This window comes from Lissotriton helveticus, chromosome 6 (genome assembly GCF_964261635.1).
Source record: "Lissotriton helveticus chromosome 6, aLisHel1.1, whole genome shotgun sequence".
Lineage (NCBI taxonomy): Eukaryota > Metazoa > Chordata > Amphibia > Caudata > Salamandridae > Lissotriton > Lissotriton helveticus.
Window position 1 is genome coordinate 851,284,394 of NC_136067.1, and position 23,908 is coordinate 851,308,301.

General features: G+C 42.9%; 1 protein-coding gene across 2 annotated transcripts in view; it reads right to left on the reverse strand.

Moving 5' to 3' along the window:
• Positions 1–23,908, reverse strand: part of LOC144763143 (heat shock factor protein 2-like) — a 406,222-nt gene that overhangs the window by 105,431 nt on the left and 276,883 nt on the right. For both annotated transcript variants that reach the window (XM_078648463.1, XM_078648462.1), the window contains exons 6-7: positions 13,498–13,559; positions 13,273–13,357 (exon numbers count right to left, since the gene is read on the reverse strand). In XM_078648463.1, coding sequence (XP_078504589.1) covers positions 13,273–13,357; positions 13,498–13,559 — 147 coding nt within the window. The remainder of the gene's footprint in view (positions 1–13,272; positions 13,358–13,497; positions 13,560–23,908) is intronic.

The window sequence follows — 23,908 nt, forward strand, 5'->3', positions numbered from 1 at the left end:
TCGTCAGCCTGGTACAACCGTACAGGGGTCATGTATGTGATATGTAGATGGTTAAGTTAAACCAGGCGCAAGCGAGTGGATATGGTTATTTCCCCAAGGGCCATGCAAGCCTCCCTCCTTTCTGCATTGTCCAGCTCACCCAGTCAGCCCTTCCATTTCTGTTTAAGTTTAGGGAAGTGGTTGGACACATTAAATAACCAAGGATGGATAAACTTTGCGAGATGGATCCCTAGCCGCATCACGCTGTCAGAAGTTTGGCCTCAAGGGGACTAAATTCGGGAATTGTTGTGTCAGAGGGAATGTCTGTGGTGAGGGCATCCTGTAACTGTAGGTACTTATGATACTTATTGTGGGAAAGTTTAAACCATTCCCGTAGTTCTTGAATCATCAGAATGTGAATGCCAGGCCATACATCACCCAGATGAGTTATTCCCATCTTATCCTATTTGGAGTATCACTCCAGAGTTGCAGGGTGCTGAATGAATGAATGAAATTGGATATATAGAGCGCAACTAAACCCATAGGCATCAAGGCGCTGAAAGGTGGTACAACTGTTTGATCAGAGGAGGATAAGGGGCGGGTTACAGGTAGGCTTCTTGATAGAGCCAGGTCTTAAGTGCTTTGCGAAAGAGGGCATGGGAAGAAAGACCCTTAAGGTCCTCCAGGAGAGTGTTCCAAAGTCTGGGTACAAGAAATCGGAAGGCCCTTTCGCCCCATCTGGCCTTGGATATTCGGGGGACAACAAGCAGATTCTTGTTGGCGGAGCGAAGAGTCCTACCGGGAACATAGTGGGACACTAGAAAACGGATGTCTTCGGGCCCAGTCCCGTTCAGAGCACGATGCGTCAGGCATAGGGCCTTAAAGTTTATCCTAGCCTGCATGGCGAGCCAGTGCAGGTTCTTCCTAATGGCAAAGCCTGAGGAGAACTTCGGAGCATCTACAACAAACCGGGCCGCTGCATTTTGCACAATCTGAAGGCGTTGGACCAAGTCGATGTTAATGCCTAAATAATGTGTGAGGCAGTAGTCCAGCCTGGAGGCGATGAGAGCTACTGCGACCTGTTTGCGTGCTTCAGGGGAAGTGATCATGCTGCAGCCATGATCACTGCCAAAAGAGGGGGGGGGGGCATCTGTCAGTTTCTGATCCCAGCACGTAAGGGGTAATGTCATCCAGGCTAGAAACACCACCTTAGTGGTCCTTGGGAGGGAGCGTGGAATTGGAGCCCCATAAACTTCCAGCCCAGATAATTTGACACAATATGCCGAATCTTCCAAGTCCCCATTGAGCTAGTTGTTAATGATTATTACCTGTGAGTCTAATTAATAGCAGTGACGATCAGCTGTTCCTAAACGTAGCCAGTCGGCAATTGGCCTGGGCAATCCAGGGACGTCCACTCGCCCACAGAAAGGTACGGATAGTAAGAGTTCAAACTATGAAACATTTTTTAGTGAGTGGGATTTTCTGATAGTGGGATAGTGAGTGGGAGGTTCGGATAGTAAGAGTTCAAACTATGAAACATTTTTTAGTGAGTGGGATTTTCTGGAACACAAAGGAATAGAGGTAGCATCATTATTTTGAAGAGGGTCACTCGTTCCATCACGTGAAACTGAAGACACTGCTATTTTGGCAGGTCTCATTTCATACTAGTAATCTGCGGAGGACAGGTTAAGGGTCTTCATCAATTCCAGGAGCATAGCAACATGAGTGTCCAGGTAAACAAAAGAAAGGCAATGCATGGGGATGGAGTCATTCCATGAGCAGATAGTCGAGTCACCTTTAACAGGCACAAGTATGGTATTTGCCTTGTTGATACGGAGACCGGAGGCCTCCCATAAAAGTCTAATATTTCCAAGCATCTCGGGCCAGAAGACTGCAAACCTGCCAAGAGGAGAATATCATCGGTATCGAAAGCTACACCCTCTTCTAGTCCGGAGTCTATGCCCATCCCTGTATCCAAGCATCACAGCAGATAATACATGCTAAGGGTTCTATGGAGAGGCCAAACAGGAGAGGGGAAAGAGGACAGCCCTGTTGAGTGCCCAACCGTATTGGGAAAGGGGCGGAGAGTGTCCTCTTCATCGGAACCTGTGCAAACGGGTGGGAACATAGGAGAATAGTGAGTTAACGAAAATGAGGCCCTAGACCGGCTCTCTCCAGGACTGAATTCTCAAAGTCAATTAAGAGTAAGGTCGACCTTTTTTCAGCCAGTGTGCCTAAGAGAGTGATCCTTCAAACACAGAGGCAAGTGCTTTGAGCCCGCATTAAACCGCATTGGTCAGGGTGGATCAAATGCGGCAGCATATGCCATAATCGGTTAGCTAGCACCGTGACAAATGTTTTAATGTCAGTATATACAAGGGAAATCGACAAGTATCCAGGACAGTTGTCTAAGGGTTGGCCAAATTTGGGATTCAAAACGATTGTGGCCATATCTATGTCAGGAGGGAAGGCCGCTGCTGTGTACATAGCCAGAAGGTAGGGAATCATAAGCTCTCAGAACCTCTCGAAATCCTCAACTGGAAGCCTGTCAAGGTCTTGTGTTTTGCCCAGGCTATATCTGATAACGCCTCTGTGATCTCCTCAGCCATGATTCACTGGTCTAGTTCTTGGGCCAAGAAGCAAGGGATGGAGAATAGTAGGATATTGTTCACTAGCAGATGTGCTTGCTCCCGGGGGAACCCAGGTCTGCGGCTGTATAAGGTATTGTAGTAATCCGCGAACACCTGAATGATTTCGGAGGTAAGGACTCTGGGGTGTCCTCCGCAGTGCAACATCCGTGGTATCACTCGAGAAGCAATCTCTCTGGTGGCCAGCCAGTACATTTAACTCCCCCCAATTTGTCACCAAATTCCTAAACCCTTCTGCTTGATACCCTCCAGCATGACGTGCTTCCTCCGGCGAGAACTGTCTGAATGATGCCCTGGCCGCAGGCAGTCATCACTCAAGGTCTGGAGAGCAGTCCAATCGACTCTGGAGGTCTAGAAAGAGGATTTGAGTCTCCAGGGCTGTAATTTGTGCAAGCTTCTGCTTCTCTTGGCCACGGATGAGCCCTTTAGTATGGCCATGGATCCTAGGTTTGCTGGCCGCTCATAGGGTGCAGGCTGACTGGACGGATACCTTGATTTTCTTTAACGTAGGATTGAATCTCAGACCTCACTTGGGCAGAACACGTTCTGTTGGTCATGTACCATGCATTAAGGCGCCACAAGGGATGGAGTCCTGAATCTGAAGAACCCAGATCCACCATTAGTGGTGCATGGTCTGACACGCCCTGCAGCAGGATTATGAATATGGTTAACTGAAGGATGTCTGTGGCTGGCAACCAAAGAATGTCATTCCAGGATCTAGTGTTATGTGTTGCTTATGTATGGGTGTAGGCATAGTCTGTGGGTGCCATGTCCTCTGCACATCACAGTGCCTCATAGAGTCTGCCCATGCATTGAGCGCTCAAGAACGAAGTCCCGGCCCTGGACGGCTCAATGAGTCCCTGTCTGAGTCAGGGACCGTGTAAAAGTCACCTTCCACCACTGCAGAGCGGTGGGATCATCAGCAAAAGGGAGGCCAACATATCTTATGTTGGGGAGAGGAGTGGATGTCGGACATACACTGATGGAGGTTATATTGCTTGCTTTCCAGCAGGACTTCCATCCCAATATATCTCCGCTGGGGGGTTGGTGTTTGTGTTGTTCACCACAAGCGTAAAACCTTTGTGCAGTAGGGTGGCTACCCCACGTAAGCCCTGGGAATACACTAATTAGTAAACCCTGTCATACCCTTGGCGATAGAGGAAAGAACAGTGCTGCCCTATTAAATGAGTTTCCTGGAGCATGAGGACCGCTGGCTGAAATCTTTGGGCATAGCGTAGAATTACATATCGTTTAATACAGTCCCGTATATCATTTGCGTTTCAGGACATGTTCTCAAGTCGTGCCATGAAGATAACAGGTCAAGCTATGTAAAGCTAAGGCCCTGAGCTGAGTTTAAGTTCTAATGCTCTGGATATGGAGCAGGGTGTGCGGGACTGGGAGCGAGCGGGTGTTGTGGTGCGTGGGGTCCTTTAACTGAAAATACAAACAAATAATAATTTGAACACTACCCCTTCTCCTAGGTCCCTCCCCCATACTTACACACCTGTTGCCCTAAAATAGAATACGTGAAAGGGACAATACATGGCTAGTTAGGACCAAGGTTGAGACCCCCTCATATTCAGGATCTGAAGCCAGTGACTAGAGAAGTTGTAAGTGCATGTGTGGTCCTCCCCGGAAAAGGACAGGTGAACCCGTAGACCGCTGATGGTCTGGCTCAGCATACCGAGGCACCAGGTTCCCCAGCCAGGGCATTGAAAAGATCCGGTGTATATGACAGTGGAGTTCAATATCAATCCAAGGGTACCCCCTATAAATAGCTTTCAGGTCTGGGAGAAAGGGGAAGACAAAAGGAAATCTGCACAAATAACTCCCACTAAACCTATATTACTTTTATGTAGGCTGACTGCAGCTCTTTGGGACCATCCTTAATTACAACATGACAAGCTCACAGTTTCTATATCTTTTTTTTTATTTTTATTTTTTATTCTGATTCTTTTTTTATTATTTGTATCAACATTTAAAGAGGATTTTTGTATACACACTTTTTTTATATAAATATCCAACTATTTCATCTATTGCAAAAGGTCAACATGTATATTATTCTTTTTCATGGCGGTGGAGTTACCTTAAAGTCTTGATCGGGAGGGCCCCGGCACCCCTCCGAATCAGTGGAGTCCAAGTGACCACAGGGTCAGGAGCCAACTCTACGGAATCTGGTGTGCCTTCTCTTCTGGGATCTTGGGGCAGGTGGAGGGAGCTACTAGTTGTAAACAGCATCCATCCCACCTATTCTACAGAGTTCTATCTGTTCAGTTGCCCAGTCCCAGGTCAACTCTGGTGTCTCTAAGAAAAGGGTGTTGGAATTGAAGACTGCCTTCAGCTTTCCAGGAAAAAGGAGCTCATAGGGGATCTGGAGGGCACAAGCATTTGTTTTACCTCCTCAAAAGAGCACCTGCCCTGCTGGACTGCTCGTGTATAGTCCGGAAAGACCATGAGGCGCAAGTTCTGATAGTAAAGGTCTTGCCAGTTTCTGGCCTCACAAAGAATGAGATCACGGTAGTGGAGGACTCTGGCAATCATCTGCTGTGCTAGTGCCCAGGGGGTGAGGGGGAGCTAGCAGAATGAGAGATCTAGGAGTCCACTCCTTCACAAACCAGGTTGACAGGCTTCCCTTGGGTACCCAATAGTGCAGCCAGTCCTCAAGAGAGCAATCTGTGCACAGTGTCTCCACTCCCTCAGGAAAACCCACAAACCAGAGGTTATTCCTGCATTCTTGATTTTCAGCATCCTCAGCCCGGTCTTTCAATGTGGCCTACACATTGAAGAGTTTCGAGACTTGAGTTTTGATGGTGGGCACATCATCTTCCACAGACGAAACCCAGTGTTCAGTTTAAGTAACGTGATGCCAGCATTGCGCAAATCTTGGCTCAGTAGCGAAAAGCCCACTTTAATCTCCTTTACTTTGGTCTCCACTGCCTTCCACGAGTCGTAGCACTGGAGGTCTTTGTGGTAATTGATTAATCTTCCTTTGGGCTGGTGTAGAAGGGGTAGGCCTATCTTTTCCCATAGTGGTCTCCGGCCTTCGAGGCGCCCCAGAAGCGTCACAGTTTCCTTGCCATAAGGCAGCACGATCAGCTGTGGCTGAGGCCTCCGCAGTAGTGGGAGTTGAGGCCTCCGCAGTAGTGGGAGTTGGGGCCTCTCCAGTAGTAGCCCAAGTCAAAGGGCCCAGCTCATGGGTACCACCGACTCATCCAGGAGACAGCCAATGGCACTCCAAATACTGCTAGCAAACCGGCGAGGTTCTGCAGTTTTCTACACTTCGTTTAAGGGGCCACCGCTGCAGTCGTCAAGCCCCTGGCAGTCCCAGGTCCAGCATGAGCAGCCAGTCTCTAGCCTGTCGCAGGGCACTCACTGGGTTTGTCGGAAGCTACATTCGTGGCCTGCCAGGCGCTCCTTGGCCCTAGGGGCCAAACACGGTCCACGCAGATCAAAATGCCCGCACGCAGCTGGGGAGCAGTCGCCAATTGCACTGCCACTCCAACCCCCACAGAAGCCCCACTCCCAACACCATCAAGGCCTGCAAAAATAGTATACCCTGGGGCCACTACCACCTCTTGTACCTACACAAGTGGTGTCTTGATATAGGTGTTCCGTCACCGACAATGTCGTCAGAGCGGCCCAGGGGCTGCCCCTCACCTTCACGGGGGACCCTGGTCAAGAGAAGCTTAGGAGGTGGGGGTCTCAGCAAGGGTCACTGGTGCAGATGATGGAGGATTAGCGCGGAGGTCAGAAGCGGAGCTAAAGTGTGGCTGCCATCTTTGCTGCGTTGGATACGCCCCTGGTTATTCCTTATTTAATGTAAAACCTCAAGCTGTAGAGAATTAGCCCTCTTATATGCATCAATTCAGAAGTTTCTGAGCAGCAATAATCTTTAGCACCCTCAAACTTTACATCTTTGGGAATTTTAAGGGTGAGTTTGAGACAAAATCCAAAATACTCAATCTAGCACCCACCTTCAAACTTGGAATTGTATCTGGGGAGAGGGAAAAGAGACCAAAGTAGTCTGCTTACGTGAAACATATCATCTTTGAACATAAAGAATAATTTATCAGCTTTCAGAAAACTTACATAAGAGATAAGACGCGGACTAAGGATATTGTCAAGATTCTAAAGCCGTTTGAGCAACCTATTTCCCCTTGGAGTAGCTTAAAACACATCACAGGAACAGATAAAACATCTATTATTTTAAGATCTCACAGACAGCGTTATCTATGAAGGGTCCTGATATAACACATCTAGCCACAATGTACTATAACACTCTGGAAGTTGAGGGGATACCCAAATGCCAGGGATCTGTCCAGGTAAACAGCTGTTAATCTAAAATGATACGCCCTGCTCATCTCTAGCACAGCTTGGTCTTTAAAACCAACTCAATTTGGTCATTATTCAGGTTTCCACTAACTTTGTGAATACCAACCTTTAAAACATCCTATGTGTACACCACTTAAGTTATCCTGCACTTACAAAACACATACCTACATCCGGGCCACTTTTGAGATTACTGGCCTAATTCAAATGCTCTTTTCTTACAGTTTATGAAAGCAGCAACTGTACCATTTAAGGCTCACTTTGAAATATAGCTTCTACATAAGTATTTTGGGTCTAGCTTTTACCCCAGAAGAGGTACAGAGATTACTCTGTTGACTGCTCGGGACTCATTGCTAGAAAAGTAGATTCGGGTAATGTTTCTATGCTATGCTGATACTGTTGGACATCTGTGTGTCATTAGACTACCTGGACCATAAGGCCTTGCGAGACCAGTTTATATAATTAGCAAGTGTCTAATTTTTTGTAAAAGAACAGTATACGTCTCCTCTGGTTTGTCTCTTGAATCCAATCTGCATCCTTCATTAAAGTCTATGTGCTGTCTCCTAAAGAAACCTTGCAATGGGAGGGAGTAAAACTCCACACATAGATGACATACAAGTTATAGTCAAAATTAAAAGTGACTCAACAACTGAGTTTCTGTGGTTCACAAGTATTCGCACTCGAAAACACTCCCGAATAAGAACAAAGCAACGTGGTACAAACTTTGCTAAAACTGCTTGCCACAAAGTGCTCCATCCTTATAGTATTTAGCTAATTCATATTTTCAAACTCTGAAGTAACTCTGTTTAATTTCTTTATCTGTATAACACATCGAGCTTGTAGGCCAAAGCCATGCTCTACATGATGAACATGATCCCCTCAATCAGCTGTCCTGACAGCCGTGATCAAGAGCCCTGTAATCTGGCGCATTAAGACTGCAGGTATTCTTTCTAGAAGATATTGTAAGATTAGATAAAGTGCTGGATTCAAAAGCTCAACAATCTCCTGCTCTTTAGGAAGAGATATAAAAATGTTGCTATTGTGGGTCTTTTTAGCTTCTTTTTTCTTTCTTATGCATGAGAGCATGGATGATATTTGTATGTCTGTGGAACTTTTGAAACCCAAATGCAATAGAATACAGAGATCAACACAGTGGTGCTTAGGAAAAGCTACCATTTGCTCCTTGTACATTATGGACTTGGCTAGCATCTATGGTTATGGTTTGTTGAATCATAACTAAGGGTTGTGGCCTGAGCTAATTCCGAAAAAGGAGACACGCATACAACCTGTATTCTGAAATAAAAAGCAAGCACAATCCGCAACATTATGATTAAAGGTTTTATTCATGCCATCACAGTGCGCACTTATGTGTATAAAAAAACATAAGCATGAAAGGACATGCTCAATATATAACATATTTGTTGTACCTGTTGCCAAAACACCAAGGCTCAGCCTCATCTGGTCAGGTGAGCTACATCCAAGACTTTATTGATTAACCGGCTGCAACAAATTCACCTCCATATATGATTTCTAATTATTCCTGAGATGGGTGTCCTGGCAATACTCAACCCAAGTGCCTCGTTTTAGTTGCCATTTGCGGAACTAGCTGTGCTTGGAGATCCTGGACCATGCAGATGGATTCTTGTGAGGCCAATCACTGATTTTCTGTAGTGTTCATATCAATTCTGATGGGCTTGTATGGTACAGTTTGCACCATCGCAAAAAAAAAAAAGGATAAGATCGTTTTCCACTTTTGCTGCAGCATGCATACAATAAAATAGGGCCAACTGCACATGCTTACACCAAGTAAAAAATGGAACACAAGATTTTGCACTTCATTTGCTAAGTCTACAAATAATAAGATTCTTCAATTTTCAAATGTTAAAGGTAGGATTAACTTTAAGCCAAATCCATTTGTGGATTTCTTGTCAGGTAAGCGGCAAAAACAGCATAAAATCAGTTTATTAATTTTTTTGAAATTGTGGTACGGATACCGAAGCATTTTTTTCTCTGCTCAAAATTCTATAACACATCTAAAATAATGTATAAACAATACAAGCTTATTTCCTTATTTTCCTTATTTTGTCTGTGGTGCAAGAATCTTTTTATCCAATAAACTAAGCAAAATCTGCTTGCTCTATTTCCTACTATGCAAGAAGCGAAAGTGGTAAACATGGATTTGAACCAGTGCAAAGTTTAGGCACTCAGGTCTTCGTTAGGAATAGACATAAAAGTTGAATGTTGAGTTGGTAGTTGTTAAATAGTCTTGGACCTGTTTTTGAAAAGTTGCATGTGATTTGAGAGCTAACAGAACAAGTAGTAGCGCTGCATGTTGTTCAGAGCCTCAAGTTCAGTGTGTCAACGTAGGTTTCTGCTAAAACCTCCAGAGAACTACTGTTCTACCGTAAAAGCTTAGGGCCTGATCTAAAGTTTGGCGGATGGGTTACCCCATCACAAACATGACAGATATCCTGTTACATTACAAGTGCATTATATCCAAAGGCACTTGTAATGGGGAAAGCAGACTATCAGTTACGTTTGTCATAGTAAATCATCAGCTGAACTCTTATATCAGGCCCTTAGTGACTTCAAAGATATTAATATTAGACAACTAATGCTGCTTTTACCGGCTGGCAGTTGCAGATCGGAATGCTGCATCTAGACGTATTGCAAGCATCAGTGTGGGTTTAATGTGCTGAGAAGTATATCATCAAACTTCCCGGTTTTCAGTAAAGCCATTATGGTGCTGTGGAGTTCGTAATGACAAACTCCCAGTACAATATACTCTTAATGGCATTACTGCACTTACAATGTCTAGGAATTGGTCTAGACACTGTAGGGGTACACGGCTCATTCACCTCTACCCTTACCATTGGTATAGTGCACCCAGCTAGAGGGGTGGCTAACCTATGCCAGAGCAGTGGGTTGTAGGCTGGGCACACAGGGATTTGTGTTATGTCGACTCTTCACTTTGTCCTGCACCAAAACACGCAGCCTGCAATGGCCGTGTATGTGTGTTAAGGTACATGGCTTCTAAGGGTTGCACAATAAGCGCTGCAGCCCTTAGAAGCCTTCCCTGGCAACAGTGCACTTGGTACCCATGGTACCCTTTACAAAGGACTGACATGTGGCCAGAGAGGTGCCAATTGGGGGTACAAACTACAGTTTTTGGGAAAGAACACAGGCCCTGGGAACCTGATTGGTAGGGACCCAGGCTACATCAAGTCAAAGTGCATCAGTAGTCTGGCAAAAAGTGGGGGGTTTACTGCAATAGAAACCCAGCTTCCTACACCTGGTAACCTTGAACAAGAATGTCTTCAGACAACCTTCCCACAAGTCGCTTAGAGGTCCACAGATGTGCTACACCAGAAGTTTAGGTTATATGATACAGCTTCCCCATCAATAATGGGGTTTGTCATCTGATGGGTACTGCATATGTCCTTTTTATTTGACTTGCTACTTTCTAATGTACCAATGAAAATGACACTGGCAGCATGCAACTAAGGCTTCCAGAAGCACTCGCCCTGCCACCCTGAAGATACAGTCAAGCCCTTAATCTGGCAGTGTGGCAGGACCCTGGTATACTCATAAGCTCCTGGTCATGGCTAACATTACCAAGTAATCAGCTGGAGGCCTTCCCAAGTGGGTTGGTATCTGGTGTTTTGTGCTTATACTCTTCACATGTAGGCACTGCCTTAGTAGAGTGCCTTGTCAGAAACAATACACTGATGTAGATTATGAGACCTTGGACACAGTATTTTGGAGCAGATGGGAACTGCAATGTTTCAAATGTATACACTATCCTGTGACTCAGACTGCATCGAGGGTATGTCCATTTCTCTTATCCGTGTTCCTTACGTCAGCAAATGAGATGGTCATTTGAAGACGGGTCCTTATTTGGGAAGGTATCTCCTGAGTGCAAACTTAAAATATCCTGAATATTTTCCCCAATCACCCAATGGAACCCTTGTAGCTAGTACATCCTTTTGTTCAACTGGATCATCACTGTGGTGGCCAGCGTAATACACTTGAGGATCCTCAAAATAAATATCTTGTTCAGGTGTGACAAATTGCACATCAGACTTTGGTAGAATAGGCATCCTTCTGCTAAATCCTCGGGTATGAACAACCTGACACATTCAGAGGTGTCCCACGGCAAAGAATAGCACAAGCATGAGCTTTGGTACTTTAAATTACTGCTGCAATGGTTAAAGGCACACATACATTGGCCAAAAGTGCGGAGGCCGCATCAAAGATGATTGAGCAGGCTGTTTCCTTGGGATGTGATTTTGGAGGAGTCTCCCACAGAGGGTTGGTAACACCTCTTGAATGTCTAGGTTGAGCAGAAAGCTTCAAGGGCTTAGAAATCTGTCTAGAGAAAAGCTTAGTACTCAACTAATATCAATGGGTTTCATTAATAGGCCTTGGCTCGGGACGGTGCACATGCCCTGTATCGAAAAGAGACCTATTGTATGTACTTTGTAGGCTTTAGCCCGCCTATAGGCTTAACATTTGCTGCTACTGCAGTTGATGCTGTATGGACAAGTACTTCTTTCCTCCGCCCACTCGTCCCCCACTGTTAGACGCTTTTCACTGGCGTGTTATATCTCTACGCTATGATATATGATTATTACCCAACTTCTTTTTTCCTCAGTAATTTGAGCTGATTATTATTTTTGGTTGTCAATCACGTACTTTCACATGAAAAAGAAATCCTTCCAGTCACAGATGGCGGCTACGCTCAGTAATAGCTGTGCACACTTTTGTCAGCTGCCTGCCACATCAAGGCCTGCCTCGCAAACCCTAAAGGCTACTACAAGAAACAATCTAAGAGACATTCACATTGACGATCCCGATAGCTCGGGCATTGCTGAGATGTGTTGGCTTTGCCAATGCTTGTTAAGCCAAGTGTGCAAATCGAGATGTTATGAAAAGGAAGCAGGCAGTGCAGGATCTACAATGCTATCCACACCTAACATCATGTAATCACACCAGCTGCAGTACTTAACTGAGTTCACATTTGGCAATGGGAACGTCTCTACTTACAAAAGTTATAGGAAAAAGGACTTCTACAGCCTTTTGTCAGATTCTGCATTTAAAATGTATCTTTTTAGGTCTCATGTGTCACATCTTTATTTTGATAAGTGGAAGGCAGAAAAAACATGGTTTAACTTCAATAAAAATTAATTTATTATTGGTTTCCAAAGTCCAGCTTGGCAGTCAAGATGTATTCTAAGGAAATTATTGTGGGACTTTTCTTTGTAGACAATATATTTCGCCATTATGAAAAAACCTTCACTGATTGCCTGTGACAAGTATTTTTCTTAATGGTTAAATTCCAATTTGACATTTCCTCACAATCTTCCAGATGTTCAAGGCAAATTTTTATTACAGCTTAGTATAGAAACGCCCAATTGGCAGTGAATGTATTAAACCTCTCGACAACGAAAATCTGGAACTTCCTGCCTTCATCAATTATAATAGGCATAAAATGTGTTGCACCATAGGGGAAATAAGACCTATATATCGCCCTAAACAGCGCTTAATGTCTCCAGTTTATTAGGTCTTTGTTGCATACATGAATCAAGGAATAAAATTCGGTCAGAAGACATTCAGCACAGCTTAGCTATTTCCCTAGTAGGCTATCACGAATAAAAATTAAATTATCAAATGCAAAATCAATACCAAGTTAAGGATATGTCAAAATGGTGGATTGGCATAGTGCTGACCCATAACCTATCAAGTCCTCCCCCCTCACTTCTCTGACACTATAAACACACTCACCCACATTTTTCGTAAATCACCACAAAAATATTAACAGGACAAACAACATTCCTTTTACATACGAATTCAGCGGTCTATCTCACACAACACACATTTAATCATAAACGCCTATGCAATCACAATAACACTCTAAACGTCACCACAGTAAAAACGGAGTCCAGTATGTGATGAAAAGTTTGGACTGGTCTGGATGTCACCTAGACAACCAACCACAAACTGTGCTACCAGACCATTCTAATGGCAGACTGCCAGCTATTCAAAAGGCAATAACCGAACAGCACATAAAAAATTACAAAGGCAATGGCCAAGTGTTAATATTAACCTTAGGTCTTCCCCAAGTGTGAAAGAATAATCTCCCTAGTACTAACAGGCTTGTTTAGCACCTTTTCATCCAACACAGTGCAGTGACGACAAAGCCTCAAACTTTACATGCTGTGAAGGTTGTTGTTTTGTAGCTGCACTCTGGAAAAAAAACACAATTTTGGTCACTGAATGTTAAGAGTGCTAAATGACAGGCAAAAAAATTACTTACACGATTTTGGTCATCGTCTGGTTCTTTGACAATCTGAGGCAATACATTAGGCTGTGGTGTTCCATTTGTATTTAGTAGTAACGTTCTAGAAAACACAGATAGGATGACACATGAGAACATGGGTGGCGCAAACAAACAGGATTGCAAACATTACCAACATACGAACACGGTCTTCATGAGAGGACTACTAGTAAATTCAAAAATATATTGTTCAACATGGCCTACCGTTTCCGTTTCAGATTCACAAGCCGGTTATTCTGAACCAAGGTGACAATGAACTGCACAATCTGTAAGGCAAAACATGCGTTTGAAAACAGGAGCTGTATTTTTTAGTCGAAAAACATTCCACTTTACCACTGAAATCCAAATAAAAGATGCACAATAACAATGTAGAAAAGCTCTTTCAGGCAAAGTTATTTGAAGATCTTTCAAACCTCTTCAGCAAGCATTGACAAACCCAACAGATCTAGCTTTGGCAAGGGGGTACTTTAAATCTGTTTGTGTAAGGATATTCCACAAAAAGAAAACGCTGTGACCATATGCTGCAATAACAATTTTAAATCATTTTTTTAAATAACTTATAATTTCAACAGAACAGTATGGGCGCTTTCGAGAAGATAAAAGGTGTAAAATCCTACGTTTTAATGCACACGACAAGACACTGATTCTAAGAAAAAGTACTATTTGTTTTAAATTACAGCAACCAGAACACATAGTTTACTTTAAATTCACATGGCTGAGTAAAACAAACTATAAAAGGATAAAGAATGGAAATCAAAATGCAATGCCAAAGTAGACTATTGGCTATACTTGTTTTAGGTGTTGTCCTTGTGTCTAGATAACTGATGTACAAATAATAAATACAATCAATTTAAAGCTTTATTCGACATTTGTCATAAAAGCATCCATCCTAACCCTATACAATAAATACTAAAGCTAAAAAAATGACTTTTAAAATACATATTAAACAAATGACAGTCGAATATTTCAAGCCAATAAAATTCATAATAGGTATGTTTCCATTAAAAAATTCAAAATAGGGAAGCATATAAAACCTATCAATCAACTACATTATATAGCGTTTAACAATAAGGCACGAGTACGAATTAACTAGGCCCACGCAAGAAATGTTGCCACAGCAATCACAAATTTTGGGGAACAATCAGATTCTAATATTCTCAATGCTGTCAGTTGACTGTGGGTTCCAATATTTAAACAAACTGGTTTTAACCATTTACGCCTTGGCCTTGCATATAAGGGGCAACAAAATAGTAAATGGGAAATGTGCTCTATTTGATCTTTGCAATGATGGCAATGTTCATCCCATGTCGGGGACCAGTGTTTCTTGAAGGCATTTACAGGCAGTGTGCCCACACGGAATTGAAAGTATAGTTTCCGGTCATAAGGGCGTTCAATTATATCCCAATAAAGTTCACACAATGGGAGCATTTTCATATTCAAAAAACGAGATGACAAATTCGATGCAGAGCTTTTACAATACATTGATGAATAGACCATCTCCCAATATAATTCTTTCAGTTTTGTTTTTGAAGGGAAACAAGATGCATCTGTGTTACCCCATAGATGGTCCAGTTTTAATTTTGCAAGAAGGCCCAGCAGTTCTTTTAACCAACCAATACAATGAAAGCGATCACTCTGAACAACGTCTGACAAAGCATTAACATAGTGACTTAGCTCTGGGGTCCCCATCAGGCGCCTCCAATACAGCAGTGGTCGTAGCCGAGCTATGTCCTCGATGTTATTCCTACCAAGGTCTAATTTTAGTGGAATTATGGGTGTGCTTTGTGGGGCCATTACAAGCCCTCGTAAAAATTTATTTTCCGCCCGTCCCAAATCTCCCAAATTTGAAAAACCCCAAAGTTCAGAAACATATAAACAGGCACTCAATACTTTCATTTTACAGATTTCAAGGGCACAGTTTATAGGTTTTGTCAGCGAGGTTCTAACTTTGAGGGCGACTACGCCTGCAAGCTGACTAAACTTTAATATTGCCGTGTTGATATGCGATTTCCATTTCATGTCACCCTGCATGGTAATTCCTAGGTAGGAAAAGGCATCAACTTTCTCAAGTGCAGTACCCTTATACATTATTGTACCTTTAAACGTGGACCGGTGGTTGAGGCACATTAATTTGGTCTTGGTGGTGTTTAATTCAAGACCCCGACTATCACAAAATTCACCAAAGGCATCAACCACTTTTTGTAATCCGCTCGGTGTACGTGAAAGTAGAAGGGTGTCGTCCGCAAACATTAGGACGGGGACACGTGAGCCTGCTATGGTTGGGGCATCACTTGTAAATTTATTCAAATGATTAACTATGCCATTTATATAGATTGAGAATAAAGTTGGCGCCAGAACGCACCCTTGCCTCACCCCTCGCTCCACCGGAAAGGACTCAGTCACTTCTCCCTGTTTGCCCCATCTAATTTTTGCAAAATTATTTTCATGGAGACGCACAACGAGAGTGAGGAGTTCTTGACTTAGGCCTAGGTCAGCCATAGTCTGCCACAGTTTTTCTCTTGGGACCAGATCAAACGCAGCTTTTAAATCCACAAAAACCGCATACAATGTGCCTTTTTTTAATGTGACATTTCTCCAATAGATGGCTAAAAAGTAAAAAACCTGGTCAACACTACTTGTCAGGGGGCGAAACCCTGCTTGATATGGAGATAGAATGTTTTTTTCGTCAATCCATTGTTGCAGTTTATTCTGGACTAAGCGCCCCATAAGTTTCTGTGCCGTGTCAATCAGACTAATAGGTCTGTAGTTTTTTGCCTGGGTTTTGTCACCTTTTTTAAATATAGGGATAATTTCCGCTCCCTTCCATGAAGCGGGCACATCCCCTCCCATAGCCACTGCGTTGGCCAGCCACGTAAAATAGGTACACCAAGACTTCCGGTCAGATAAAAACACATCTGCCGGGATTCCATCCATCCCCGGAGCTTTTCCCCCTGCTATGCAATCTAGAGCCATGCTGACATCTTTTTCCTTAAATATTTGGTGGTTAAAAAAGGCAATTAGAGGGGGGGGGGATCAAGGCTATGTAACTGGTTACGGGCATACTGTGGTTAAAAAAAACTCAATCCATGAATTTTTTGCAACATGGTTTTGTGGTTGAGCGGCTATACCTCCCCTATCCCATTTTACTGTGGCCCAAAATAACTTGGAATCTTTGGCTGCACAGGCCTGCTTGAGCTCTTGCCAACAGTTCTCATCCCATCGTTTCCTCGTCTGTTTTTGGGTCAATCTATAGCTGTCCCTCGCCTTCCTAACAGCTACGGCATTCCCTGTTTTTAGTTCAATACTTAACTTGTGACGTGCCTGTCTACAACTCTTGTCATACCATCCCTGTCTTGACTGTTCTTTTTTCACTCTGTTTACAACAACGGTTTTAATAAAGAAGGTTTGAAGTTTACAAAAGAGGTTTTTATGCGCCTCCATCATGTGGTTCTGAAAATTTGGACTCCCACAGTGGCGCTTAATATTATTTATTTCCTCTTTGACAACTATTTTAAGGTCCTCAATTATTGCTTCATCTTTTATCAGCGTTTTCCATTTCAAGCTGCGCTGATTATTTGAGCACACAACATTCAGCGTCACCCACTCATTTTTATTAAGATGTTCGACTGACTTAATGTAAGAATAAAAGGTCATACACAGGGGGTTATGGTCGCTTTCCAATCTTACTTTTACAACCATATCTACCACTTTGCTCCAGGCCCTTACATCTACTAAAAAATAATCAATTCTGCTAGATGCTCGGCCATTGTCAAATGTGTAGTTACCTTTTAAGTCGGAGGGCGTGCGCCCGTTTGCTGCTCTCAGGCCACTTGCTAGGCAGAGACTCTTTAGCTGGATTGCCACGGCATTCCATCTTTTGATAGTGGGGACCTCCAACTGGGGTATTCCCCACTTCATATCCTCCTCCTCTGACAGAATCCTGTCCTCTTCACCCAAGGGTTCGAAGGTACAATTGAAATCCCCACCCACAATAATGTGTTTTTGTGGAGATAATAGCTGGATGTCCTGTTCTAAGAGTGATACTACTTCTGACAATTTGCCAGCGGCAACCCCCCTAGCATAAACGTTGTACAAAACGAGGTCTTGGCCGCTATCCCATCTAATATTAAGTGCCAAGATATCATTTGATGGTAAAGATCTTTGGGTTATAGAGCAGTTCAACGACTGGCGGAACCAAATTATTAAACCACCAGAGGGGCGTCCTAGGCGATTTCTATTTGCTGGCATGGAAAAATTTAAATATCCCTGGAGAAAAACTGGGTTTATCGACCAAGTTTCTTGCAGCATAATTATATCATATTGGTCAATAAAATCAACCATTCTATTGTCTCTATCTTATTCGCTATGCCTGCTATATTCCATGAGATAAGGGTCAACGGGGGCTCTCCTAAGTGTAGCCCTAAGTTGCCCTTTTCCTCATCCTTTTTAACTAGGTCTGCATTTATTATTTCTGCTCCATCCCCTACTTCTTCATTCTCTATCATTTCCATATTGTTTCCATAAAGGTCTTTATTTTCCTCTCCAGAGGGTACTACATGGAATTCCCTATTTCCTATAGCCCGAGTGTTAGTTTTTACACATTCTAGGTTATCTGACCTTCCATTAATTTGAAGCGTCTGTAGGTTAGGTAGCGGGTGTTTATGCTCTGTGAGTCAATCGCATTCGTTTAAATTAGAAAGGGCAGAAAATCTGTTTTCCAAATTCAACCCCCAATCACACTTTTGAACAACCCCTGCCCTTCTACCACCCGCAACTGACCACTTGGTCCTTAGTACACTTGGCTTTGCCACTAGTCCTCTTCTACTATAGAAGTAGTCCAGCGTAAGAGGTATTAGTTCTGCTGATCTCCTTTGGGGGGGGAATAAATTAGACAAAATCTCAGGTAACACTCCTGGCTCCTTGAGGTTCAATACCACACAATCCCCTGCAAATGTCTTGGGTTTATTCCCTATCCACTTTACTCGTCTTGCTGATACCAGGTCCTCTGCCAATTTTTGTTTGCCCCATGGGGAAATATGCATATTATTACCCAACCATTGTAGTGCTTTATTTAACAAGGAAGCTGGTAACTCAATCTCGCCTAACTTCAGAGGTGGGACATTGGCCAGGACTAGGATCAGGGGTGAAGCTTCGACGATTAATTCCACATGACCCATTTCTTTATTGTATTCTTGATCAGTGGAGCTCCCTGTATCAACTGGGGAGCCAACTCCTGCAGGGGTATCTGGTTGTATGCCAAGATTTAATCTGGATGATTGTATCGGGGCTGGTCTATCTACTATTCCTCCTGGGGCATTTACCATGAGTTGTTTTTCTTCAATTTTCTCTGATACCAGACTCGGTAATTCCCCCACATTCTCGTTTGTAATTTTTAGGAGGGATTCTAGTTTACCAACTTTGTCAGTGAGATGGTCGATTTTAGACAACAGTGGTTTAATTATCCGATTTAATTTAGTATCCAGCATACCCATAAGCTTTTTTATGATTGCCTCATCCCATCCTATACTATCATTTTCATCTCTGCCTTTACCTGCTTTAACACTCTTAGGTGGGGGTGTTGCCGGTCTTTTTCTATTGGACCATAGCCCTTCTCGTTTAGGAGGAATTTTAACGGCCCCTCTCGCCACCCTTGGGGCAGGTACAGGAGCCGGTGGAGATAACCAATCCTCTATTAACTCTAGGTCATTTTGAAAAACCTCTATATAATCACCAGGTATTGTATCAACAATGATGTCTAGATTTTGAACAATAGAGCCATTTTGCATCAGGTTAACAATATTTTGCTGTGAGGATGATTCGGTTTCACATATTACATCAGAATCCATCATATTAGTGGCTAAGTTCTCCCTTTGGGAAGATGTTGAAGAAGTACTGAGTCCCAATGAGGACCTCCGTTTGTTATTTATTTTTGCCACCACCTGCACTAAATAGTTATCCATAGTGTTTGCAGGGGCAATGGGGTTTTTATATTTAGACATATATATATAGCTGAAGACAACAGAATATCTATATAATGATACTGATACCCCTTACCCGGGACAACCAAATTGTATGGAGTTGATAACCGAATTACTTGAAGTGCAAATTTTGCCAGGGGTTCTGGTCCAGTCCAGTCGTGGCCAGTCTTGGATTGTCTTAGACTATCCCGCCCTTGTCCCGGGCTGCTCCCGCGCAGCGGGACTACTCAGAGCAATTTATAGATCTATGGGTAAAAGGGGAGGGGCAGGCGGGGAGAGCAGCCCAGGTGCAGATGATCCGGCCGGCGGCGCTTCTGGGAAACGTAGTCCCTGGCCGGCGCTAGCACTCTGCTCGCAGCCCTGCTTGACCCTCAGCAGACCCCAGGAGCAACAAGCAAGGGTCAAGGGAGGTGAGTTAACAGCCCAGCGAAGCGGGACCCGCGCAGCGGGTTCCGCGAGAAGTAGAAGTAAATTCACAGGAGCCTCACAGTCCAGCGACCTCAGCAAAGCGACCACAGCAAAGCGTCCCGAAGTTTAATTAGGCGCTCCGGCTTAAAACAGATGGGGAGGGGCAGGGAGAGCAGCCCAGGTGCAGATGATCCGGCCGGCGGCGCTTCTGGGAAACGTAGTCCCTGGCCGGCGCTAGCACTCTGCTCGCAGCCCTGCTTGACCCTCAGCAGACCCCAGGAGCAACAAGCAAGGGTCCAGGGAGGTGAGTTAACAGCCCAGCGAAGCGGAACCCGCGCAGCGGGTTCCGCGAGAAGTAGAAGTAAATTCACAGGAGCCTCACAGTCCAGCGACCTCAGCAAAGCGACCACAGCAAAGTAAATAAATGGATAAATAAGTGATAAGGTACCTGGCTTCATTTCCGACTAACCAAGATAATATGTGGCATTACTTCTGGGTATACTGAACTAAAAAGTTCTATCATGACCACGGACCAAACTTGAGAACTGTCCAGTGCAATGCTGGTTGTGCAGAATTCTGGAATCTTTATTGACGGGTTTATCCTATACTGACCAAATTTGAGTAATAGTGAAGTAATGCAACTTACATATTTTTTTTAAAGCCCAGCGGCAAACTTAACTTTCAATTACTGAATCCATCCTGTGCTTAGCAGCAAGGTCTATGATCAAATCAGGCCTTCAACACTGCAATACTGACCTCTTGGTTGCCTTAGGCCATCAACTCTGCAGCCGCCAGACCTCAAAAAGTCAGTGGAGGGACCATATGCCCAATACTAGTTGAATAGGACTGTTTGCTACTGATATTGCCAGTGAACAGGGTTCAATTTGCGACCTTTCTAAAGTACGCAAACGCATATCAGGGAATAAACACCGCCATTCTGGCCACTATATAGCAAAGATAATGTCATATTTGGTACTTCCATTCTTCTAGTCATAGCCTTGTTTTGTTTGTTACCTTGAGCAAGGACAGAAGGAGTACTCTGACACACTGTTATTGAAAGTGTGAGGCCCATCAATTACCACACAGGTCAGTGCTCCTGCCCCATAAATCCCATCATAGACGCGCAGACTAGAAAATAACTTTGTGATAACAGAATGGTATGAAACTGCCACCAGGACAGCAATGATACCCATCTCTAGATTCATGAGTGATGGCAGAATTTTCTGTTAGTGCTCCACCACTACGGCAATACGGACAAGTGGTACTGTGGTATAAGTAGCTGAACAGTGAAATGTGATACAGTATCTATCCCTGAAAGTTGGGCGAGATGGAAGAACTTATAAAAGAAAAGAGTAAGTTAAAGAACTCTAAACCTGATACTTGTAGACAAACGAGAATTTACTTGTATTTGGAGAAAACAAATGTCAGTATTTACTAATAATGAAAAGTTGGATTGTGGTGGCTAAAAATATTTATTGAAAATGACGCCGATATTCTGAGACAACTCGTGGATTTGGAAAATATTTCCAACTAATAATTCTAATTCTTACGTTTCTTTGAGCAACAGATGGCTAAACAAACTGCTAGAATACTTCCACCTACTTATGTCACAAACTCAACAATGTTTAGTACATTCAATAACAGTCACGGTTGTAGTCTTTTTTTCATGTGCTCTTAAGAGTCCATTGCCAGACCAAGACTCATCATTGTTTGCCAATTCGCTTCTATAATACTACAATTGAATTTTTGAAGGCTCAAGTAAATTCTTAGTTCGTTGTTCCACTTCTGATACTTCCAATGCACAGTGTTCTTTTCAATAGAAAGAAGGCCAGGTGAGTGGAATTTCACGCATGCTCACCTATTACCTATAGAAGACAGAGCCCAGTTTTTAATTCTATTTACAGAACAATGACTGTTTTGTACATAACCCAGATCATTTCAACATGGGCGAACATTTTGAATAAGTGATGCCTAATGTACCCGACCTTTGAATTTCTTAAATATAACTGCAGATACATAAAATTACAATAAGGTATTTTCATTTATTTTAGTATAGTTGCGGCATTAGCATGTTTGTGTTCCACTGTAACATGGTTCTATCACGCCTCCTTACATCCTGCATGATCCAACTTAATTTCATGATACTATTAATGATGAAGTTAGTGTTCAATTACATGTAGATTTCTCTGTGAAATCTGTAAAGGATTTTCCCAGAAGAAACCGAAATTGCATATATCTCATCATATATATAAGTGTCGGACCATGGTATTGGTCCAGGTGTGCCACTGTCATGAAATACCTGGACTGAACTACATTAGACATGTATACCTCTATCCAAGAGTCAGTGTAACGCACTGTTTTGTAAGTGTAAATGTGAGGATGAAAACCTCACCACTCATGTTCCCTCCTATTCATTAAATTCCTCTATGAATGGTCTTGTAAAATGTCTCCATATACTGTAGTCAAGTGGGTATAGGCCTCTTAGCGGTTCTGTTTATGCCAGTAAAGAAATAGTGAATCATGGACTGTAAAATCAGGCTCCCCAAACTGCATCTATAGTACTTTTTTTAGGTCGAGCCTGGGAAGCGTATGTGCTGCTCTGCAAGGCATGCTGTATTAGAGTATGGACTTGAAGCTCCACCCATATTTTTCATTGGCTGGTGTAACTGTCCTTGGTAAATGCTGGCTTCTGATTCGTTAATAGGCTTGTTTGTCCCTCCTTATTACCCCCTTGTCTTTATTTGTAACCCCCCATGAGGACTGGCCCTTTTACTTCTGATGTTACACTGTATGTCCTATTTAGTCTACAAGCACTATTTTCTTTATTGAGTTTCTCCTACTGCATGCACAACATGCTTTCCTGCAACATTCAGCGTGTCATGCGTGCTTTTACTTTCCAAGCAGCCCAGGACAATGGCGGCTGCGTCTTTGAAATGAAATAGGTCTTGCATTTACAAGAGTTTGAGCGATTGGCATTGTAAATGACAATGCCTTTTATTTATGTGTTAATTATCAAAACAGTTAAATAAAAGGCATTGTCGTTTACAATGCTGATAGCTTAAACTCTCGCAAATGCGAGACCTATTGCATTGCATATGCTTGCCCTATTAAGCTACTGAAAGGTTTCCATCCTAATTCACAGAACAATCACAGTGAGATTATTTAAGTCCTTACCATTTAAAGTGCACATATATATTGCACCTTTTATCATCCTAGTTATCCTATTAATAAATCTTGGTTGAAAACATGTTATCGATACATATTAGCTGCTTCCTTTACATCAGAAACACACTTTAAGATTTGGAGTGCCGCTGCAGCAATTTGTTCAAGATGGGGCAGACGGTGGACTGCACAGTTATATGCTGGGTCATGTAAGCTGCGGTAGACCCGGAATAATCAATAAATGCAAATAAATCGAAAAGATTGCTCACTAGGTTAAGCATTTGCCACAGACATTGGTGCTTCTAGTGCAGGCAGTTCAAATCTCTGGATCAATCCTGAAGTTTAGCTAGAGTGGCAATCATTTTCATAATAGAAACACCTATTATTTACACCGCTATATAAAAAACAAATTGCCTTAGACAATGCATTGGACTTAACGATCTACCCTGCTCCATTATTCAATGGCAATTACATTCCATAAGACTTGTAAATGTTGTTAGTGCCATAAACCGTTCATATTTCTTATCTATTTGAACAGCTTCTTCCTCTGACACATATTTCTTTAATCTCAAGATTTTCCATGTACTAGAGACTGCTTCAAAATGTGAGAACTGTTGTTTGCTACCTCGATCAAGTTTACTCAGTAGATACTGTTCAGGAACTTTAAGACTTCTTAAATATAGTCAGTAAAAAATGTATTGTCAACACCATTGTATGTTAAACTTCCATTGTTTATAATGAACATGCATACTTTGATTTATGACCTGGATACTTGGCTTCAAGAATAATCAGCTCTTACTAAGGGCCTCTTAGAAAGGATGCTGTGTAGTATATCAATGAAAATGCTTGTGAATGGAAGGAGGACTTAATTGATCTTGGAACTGATCTAATCATCCCACCTCCATTACCTATGCGAGGTTCAGGACATGCATTTTGTTCTTTCTGTCTCTTTTCTTGATTTCTGATGATTTGGCACATTTTTTTCAGGATCTTTCCTTTTCCTATTTAGTATGTTTCCTGCTATCATTAATCTGCTCTATATCTCTTTAAAGCAAGAACCTGTGTTC